This window comes from Electrophorus electricus, chromosome 8 (genome assembly GCF_013358815.1).
Source record: "Electrophorus electricus isolate fEleEle1 chromosome 8, fEleEle1.pri, whole genome shotgun sequence".
Classification (NCBI taxonomy): Eukaryota; Metazoa; Chordata; class Actinopteri; order Gymnotiformes; family Gymnotidae; genus Electrophorus; species Electrophorus electricus.
Window position 1 is genome coordinate 2,124,969 of NC_049542.1, and position 8,102 is coordinate 2,133,070.

General features: G+C 38.6%; 1 protein-coding gene across 1 annotated transcript; it reads left to right on the forward strand.

Moving 5' to 3' along the window:
• The first annotated feature begins 530 nt into the window (after nucleotides 1-530).
• LOC118241840 lies at nucleotides 531-7,862 on the forward strand. Its single transcript, XM_035529152.1, has 5 exons — nucleotides 531-605; nucleotides 2,124-2,278; nucleotides 3,661-4,124; nucleotides 4,415-4,487; nucleotides 7,787-7,862. Exons 1-5 carry the CDS (start codon nucleotides 531-533, stop codon nucleotides 7,860-7,862), a joined length of 843 nt encoding a protein of 280 aa, XP_035385045.1.
• Nucleotides 7,863-8,102: the final 240 nt, after the last annotated feature.

Below are 8,102 nucleotides of genomic sequence, written 5' to 3' on the forward strand. Positions count from 1 at the left end.
TGCGAATTTAATGCAATTTGTAAGAGGCGGTGTGTGCATGGTATAAAGGTTCTGCAGTGAGACCTCAACACACTGTACCAACAAGAAGTACAAAGATTTACAGGTAAGGTTCACTTCTTAGTATTTACACATTTTTTATTTTAGGTTCACGAACCAAAACGTAGTCCAGTTTTTCTGTTTGACGTCGTCATTCTAATCTCTTTTACTGAATTATAGGATAACACTGATTACAAGTCTTCCCTGGTCTTACAAAGAATGGCTAACAGCAAAGGGAAGTTTTGATTTATTATCTTTTCAGAGTGATTGATTGTACTTTGTCCAATTCTTTAGGACATGAGAAGGTTTAAACATTATATCAGCATAGGTGGTTGACCACATGTTTCATTCAAATATGTTTTAACCAATTAACAGAACTTGTGCCAACCAACTCCGTATGGAGTCCAGGATTCACAGAGGAGCTTCTACCAACTTCTAAGCAGATATCCCTGCTGTACCACATCTCCTACCTGTGTCTGGCTAAGTTTCCAAAAATGGAGAGGCTCCTCAAGAAGCGTGCTGTGGAAACCCAACTTCTCTTTGGATCCTCTGAAGCTCTTCTGCTGAAGGTATGGTGTCAGTGTAGGGTGAGATCTCTGGTCGTTTCTGTCTGTCAGGAAGAAAATAATTTATAATGAATTAATAACAATCAATGACCGTATTGTGTAAAACACTGGAATCCAAAGTTATAATGATAGATTGGATATTCTAGTGAATTTACAGCAACACTTCACCTTAAAATATCAGACATAGCAAAAAAAAAATCAAACTGATAGTTTAAAGTTTTCTAGAAAATGTGTTGATAAATTATTTTGCAAATTATAAAACTACATGCCACCATAATTAACATTAGCCTTATAAGAGAAATATAACCAATTGAAAGCATTCTTATTAGTAGAACGCTACATTTTCGGAATAACAAAATAGAGTCAGAACTCTGGAATCAACATGTCCTGGTACTGAATCAGTGTCCTCTAAAACACTAAAGAAAAATGTAATGAAATATCCAATAGATTTAAATAGCTGATTAACTAAATATATAAAATGAGCAAACCATATATTAAAAATACAAAATGATTTATTTTGTACAATCTCTTTTGTTCCATAGAACAAATGTGATCATTTCAAAAGGATTTTCTGATTGGCATAATGACACATTAAGTAAAATTATGGCCTTCTCATTTGGGGAAAAAAAAAATGTAATTCTAGATTAAAATCCAAATCCTTAAATTGACGAACAGTTTATTTTAAAAGTGTTATCAATGGAAGAAAAACAAAGTAAATGAAGAACAAAATTTTGACAGATGTAACATAATAGCATCTGGTTTTGTAACATAATAGCATCTGTTTCTATATTTGAAGAGCATGTAATCAGAGCATGTTCTCTGTTAGCTGGAAGTCTGCTTTTACAATTCAGGAGAAAGAGTGGTGTAAGATGAGACAGACCCTCTGCCTTGGTCAAAAGTCTATAAACTCCTTCCTCTTGGGGCTGATTATCATAACAGGTGGGGTGATAATCCCCACCTCATTAGGTGAGGCGGGTGGGGTTGATGGTTCCGTGTAAATTCTTCATGTTATTAGGAGATTGATGTGATCTGCTGTGTATTTATTCTTATATGATCAATCTAGACAAAGAGTTAAAATTACTACAGTTACAAGGTCACACAGTGTTAGAGTACATTAAGGAAAAAGGTTTAACCAATCAGTATGATCAAATTATTTCACCACTTTAATAAACTATGCACCTCAGTGCTTCACAGTCCATATCAAGTTAAAATGTTTTACAAGAGAGACATAATAAAAGCTGCTACTCTACTGCCTCAGTAACTGACGCTCCAGAACAGAAACTGTGATGATCTTCAGTAATCAGACCTGCTCAAGTACCACAGAACCAATTTGAAAGGCAGGAGGCGAGATGTTTGTAATCACATCACCATAAATGTCTCTGAATCCTTAATGAGCTCAGTAACTGGGTTGTAGCCAATATGTCCATCACATGGAGGAACAGCAGCAGCAAAGGTCATATAAGGTGGGAGGTAAATGCTAAATTACATTCTGCATATCTTATGTTATTCCTTCCACCACAGTGTATGGGCACCAGTCATACCCTGGTTTCATCACTGTTTCCAATGCTGATACATGCTATTGAAAAAAACAAACCAACACTGGCGGTAAGGTACCTGGAAAAAGCAAGAACCTGGATTGGTGAACTTATTGCAGATGTGGACAAGATGGTGCAAAGGTAACAACATGTATTTTTTGCAGCCTAGATCACCATGATGTATAGAAATGGTGTGAAGCAGTGCTGTTCTGTTAGTAGAGAAATGCATGTCAGATTAATAGTTTGAAAGTTAAATAATTATTAGCTTTTAGAGTTCTTCAATTTCAGTTTTATTCTGGTGTCTGTGACGCCTGTGCTGATGTGAAGATTGATATGTAGTACTTTAAAGCTGCACTATGTAGATTTTTAGAATTGGCGACCACTCTGGTGGAAGTATGCAACCGCATGAATCATGAACATTTTGTAAAGTGGGTTGTGCTGCCTTCCATTTCCCCAAGTGAATTTATCTAATGATTGCAAGAGTATTCATGTTAAAGGAGTGTTCACAGAGAATTTGATCAGATCTCTCTGGAATGCTCTGTCAGGATGTAAGTGCATTATCTAACTTACTCTTGTAATCATCCAGCAGGTACGCGACAGCCTGGTAGCACAGGTGAAATGTTAGCCAAGTTTCATTTAAAGTTATCGTTGCATACATGAAATGAGAGAGATGGTAGCACTGGAAATAATCTGAGAGTTTAAAGGCTTTCTTTGTTCAGACATAAGAGGACAAACTCTGAAACAAAAAAGACACTGTCAGCAAAGTGATTATATCATAACATTAGCGAATTTGCCAGCTAACATTGGCTACATAGCTAAAACAGCTTAACATTTACCTTGTACAATACACAAGATAACATTAAATTCCAAATCAATAATAAATTGCTTGTTTGCTTGCTAGCTAGCAAACCACCAACATAATGTACCTGTACAGCAATCAAAAATAAACGAACATTCCTGAACCCCTGCAGGCTGTTGCCACCCCTGAAAAGTCAACACAATGTGTAGGAGTCACATGCGGGTAATGCTGCAGAGGATGACTGGGGTTGCCGTTCTGATGTCTCCATATGAGGCAGTATCTCTATCCTTCAATTCACTGACTTTCAGCACTGTACACATGCACAGGTATATCAGAACTGTGAGCCACGCCCCCTGTAACATTACTCAGGGAAACGGCCAATCGAGCTGGACCTTGTTTTTGATCCTGTGCGTGTGATTCGTTAATTCATAAAGACATCTGATGTGGTTCAGAAAACTCTTGCCAAATCTGATCCAACAGTTCTGAATCTGAATGAATATTTCATGCTTTATAGGGTGACTTGCAGAAAGACACTATATTTTAGCAGAAGGTTTTTCCTCTTGGCTTAGTAATGTGACTTCTTTCAATTTTAACAAACAAATGTTACCTAGTGCAGCTTTAATGACACAGTGACATAGACTGATAACAAATAGCTGGAATCTTCTCAACCTACAGACACACAAAGTAAATGAATGTTGACTATTTTCACACTTTTAATATTTAGCTATGTTCAACACAACGGAGACGTGGCCACAACTACCAGTGACATCATCACTGAAAAGGCAAACACTGAGGCCAAGTCTGAGCAGCTTTCCAAGGAAGTTCAGGAAATGGAGGGAGCTATAAAGACCCTTGAAGAAAAGCTTGCCGGAGTTAGGAACGAGCTTGAAGACACCAAAAGGAAGATAGATGCCAAAAACCTGGAACTTGAGAGTTATGTAAGGGACGTGACAAGCAAAAGCTCAGGCCTCGGAATCTTCGCTGCGATTGTGCCGTTCATTGGGCCAATCGTCAAGTCCATTTACGATGCCGCAACATCCCCCGCTGCTGCTGCAAAAATCAAAGCTCTTGAAAACCAGCTGAATCAGCTCACCTCTCAAAAGACGGCTCTGATGAACCAACAGTGGAGCATTGAGGTCCAGCAGATTGACTTACAGATGAAACTGGCCAAAGTAAAAATCGACAAGGGTGAGTGATGATTGGGTGATGTCTGCTGGATGACTGTTTTTGGTTATGTATGCTTGTCTGTCTGTTAACAGTTTTTTGAATAAGCTCATGGGTTCTGTGTGTAGTGTTACTGGACCAGTTCATCTCCACACATGTACATTAGTAAATGAGACTGTAAACAATCTATTTTTAAGAATACAAAAGTACACAGAGCTCTGAAAACACTTCCATAGCAAAACACTGCACAATTTTCCTGTCCTGTACTCATTGTTGGTTTAAATAAGCAGTCTGTTTCTGTTTGTGTGTACCAGGCTCTATACCCAGCCCTGTCCACCTGAACGAGGTCCAGCGATATCTGACAACTTCTGTTCTTAAAGACTCAAGGTAATCTTTCACTGATATGGGTATTTTGTGTTATTTTCATGTTATGTGGCTTCATGTGACCTGTCGTACTACAGTCGTCATAGCAACACTAGGTCTGTTTACAACACTACTACATTAGTTGGAGCACTTGGAGCTGTTGCGTCTATATGCTCCTGGATCTCCTCCCACATGATCTACTGCCACCTCATGATTTACACAAGCGCTGGCCACAAAGAAGTAGGTGGCTCTGAAAAACAGATTCATTGAGCTGCTGTAATGGCCAGTTTCACATGTCAGTAAAGTTAATTATGGGAGATTAAAAGAGGAGAAAGATTTTTTTTTTTCAGCCTTGAATGATTTGAGGCTTAGATGAGAAAGCTACGCTATTTTAATCAGGTACACATACATTGTAAATTGTGTATGACTGACTACAATGTCATATAGTTCTGATTAAAAAAGGAATGACTGATTGTACCTAAATACAGAAAATCAATATTATCTATAAAAATTACCAAAATATAACCACCAATTAACAGGATTTGATTTGACAGCCTCAGAGGGGAAATGCCAAGTAGCATTTAGTATATTAGTGTTGGATGGTTGCTGAAGTCTGGTCCAAAACTTTAATTTTCCTTAGCTGTTCCATAAAACTGTCAGACTCTTTCTGCCACACGGCGTCTGAGGGATGATGGATTGATCTCCCAGAACTTTTCACTGAATTTTGAATATTTTAGCGACTTTATAACAGAAACCACCAAAAGCTGACCAAATCTATAAAAAAGATATAAAAAACATTCAAACCACTGTTTAGACTTATAGAACGAATAAGAGTGGATTTAGAATGGATTCCACACAATTCCTGTCACATATTTGTTACGGAAAGATGGATGTGTGTGTGTGCTCCAGATCCACTGCCAGGATTTCCACCCTGATTGAGACTCCGCCCCTTTCCTTGCCGGCTTTCCCAGCCAACTGTGTTGGCTATTTAAAGGCCCCTCCCAGTAGAGAGAGAGAGAGAGAGAGAGAGAGAGAGAGAGAGAGAGAGAGAGAGAGAGATTGAATGAGTGAGTGAGTGAGTGAGTGAGTGAGAGTGAATGAATGAATGAATGAATGAGTGAGTGAGTGAGTGAGTGAGAGTGAATGAATGAATGAATGAGTGAGTGAGTGTTTCCTCATTTTTGGACTTCGTCTTTGGCTTCGCCCTTCCTGCTTCAGCAGTTGTGTATATATACATATATACATATATTTAGATTGTGTAAATATCGTTTGTTTGGTATTTTGGTGTTGGACACTGGTGGTAGGGAGTGACTGCTATTTTTGTTGGGCGTTTGTTTGGTTTCTGTTTTTGTGTTAGGGAGTTGTGTTGTTATGATTAGTTAGTGTGTAGTTTTATTTAATTAGTCTGGGTTTTGTTTGCTATTTTGGCTTGCATCACTCCTGAAGACAGTTGCACCAGTATGATTGTTTGTTTATGAATGATAAGCTCTGTAAAATACACTGAAAACCCCTTCCATTTGTGCTTCTGTTTGTTTTGCTGCTGCTCACTTTTTCACAACTTCCATTACATTAGCCATTTGTACTTCTTTTTCCTTGTTACGGCCTCACAGCCTCACAAAATGTTTTTGCATTTTATAAGGTCATTAAAGGTCAACTCTTTTTTCTGCTCCTTGGATTTGTTTGCTCATCACCTGTTTGCTGGAGTTGACAACGGTTCACCTGCCCCCATGGCAAAAGTTCCAAACCTAATATTGCCCTTAATGATAAATGGCTAGATAACAACAAGTTAAACATTGGTAGCAATAGCTTTTCTTTTTCCTCAAGTGAAGAAAAGCGGTTTTCCGCGTTATTTAAGGTATGTCACTCGCTTAATAGCCAAAGTTTGATATGAGTTTGAGTTCCCAGTGTTTCAATCAATAAATTACTATGCATAAGTATTTTTTATATGTTCTTCAAAACCAAGAATTCTAAGCCGTTTAGATGACCTAATTTGCTTTTAAGAAACAAAACGACAAACACTTAGGTGAACACTTTAGACAAACCCAATCAACTACATTTAACATTTATCTCTTTGTGTGCTTTTGCCTTTTTACTCTGAGCTCTTTTGTCTGTATCTCTCTCTGAGCAGTTGTTCATCTCATAGTTGTATGTTTTTTATCAAGCTGGTGTTTGCTATTACTTTTTAAAATTTTTATAGGATGGCTTTTTCATAGTTATTTGTCATACAGATTTTTTTCACACAATCATTTAAGTTTGCATAAGGTCTCACTTTCATTTTTGTTACTCCTTTTAATTGTTTTTATAACGTTAACAATCTATTCTCATTCACCAACACTCAGTCTGCACTTTCTATGATCCCGAGACCCAACCACTACAAAACTCTCTGAACAAAAGTCTGAAATTTTCAACTATGCAGACCTTTTAAAAGGCATCATCTTACCTTCAAAACGTGCGCTTCTGTCAATTTCAGCCATCACACACAGAACAATGCAGTTTTTAGGTCATTTGTCAGTTTGTGCTGATAACAGTGTGGGTCCACAGACAAAGTTCCCGTAGTACGGGCCACCGATAAATGTCGTTCCTAAATCCCCAGTCAGCTAGTTTTAAAATTAAACATTCAAATAGAAAATGATGATGCAGACTTCAGAATTAATAGAAGAGAACTGCTGGTCAATCCTTTATTGCAGGTTAACGTTAACAAGAATTACCGAGTCACCATCCGGAGTCATTCTGGTTGAAAAGATCAGTGGAGTCCTAGATGAGACAGGAGACCTCATCACAGAGACAGTGAAAGCCGTCTGGACAGTGCGTGGTGCTCTGTGTTCTCAGCTGTGCAGCGCTACAGAAGATTCAGAATATTCAAACAACGCGTGCATGTTTGAGGGACCTGCTAATCTAATCTAGTGTCTGGCTCATACTGGGACTTCTTCACAGCTGTATGTTTTCACTGCACATGGACATCAGCGTTACACTAGTGGCTGTTAGAGACACAATCTCTTTGCCTGAATATCCTTTACCTTTGTCTTTTAGTTTGGTCTTTGCTCTATCTGATGGAAGTACACCTACCTCTCTCTCACTCACACACATCTTTCACACACTCTCTTTGTGTGTTGTGTTCTGTGTCTGTGTGTGTCTGTCTGTGTGTGTGTGTGTCTCTCTCTCTCTCTCTCGCTCTCTCTCTCTCTCTCTCTCTCTCTCCCCCCCCCCCAGCTCTTCTCCACTCCTCCTTCTTTTTCCACTCTATATCCCTGTAGAGTTTAGAAAAGGACCTCACGTCTGTTTTTGAGTAAAGCCTGTTTCTCTGGTCTGGGGAATCCCTGCAGTTCTGCTGCTGCTCCACCAGAGAGCGAACTTGCAGCAGTCTCAGAGGTGCTCGCGCTGAGCGCTAACTTCACCTAGCTTCACATGCTCTCTCTCTCGTGCATATTATATAGACCTGTGGAACACTTTACCTTGTTTGTGAGTTACTTTGAGTAAGTATTACAACACATCAGTCAAATCATGTTTTTCACTTCCTGCACTTAACTATTAAATCAAATTTATTTATATAGCACTTTTTACAACAGATGTCACAAAGCAGCTTTACAAATGTCCAAGTCCAAACCCCCAGTCAGCAAACCAAGGGTGACAGTGACAATT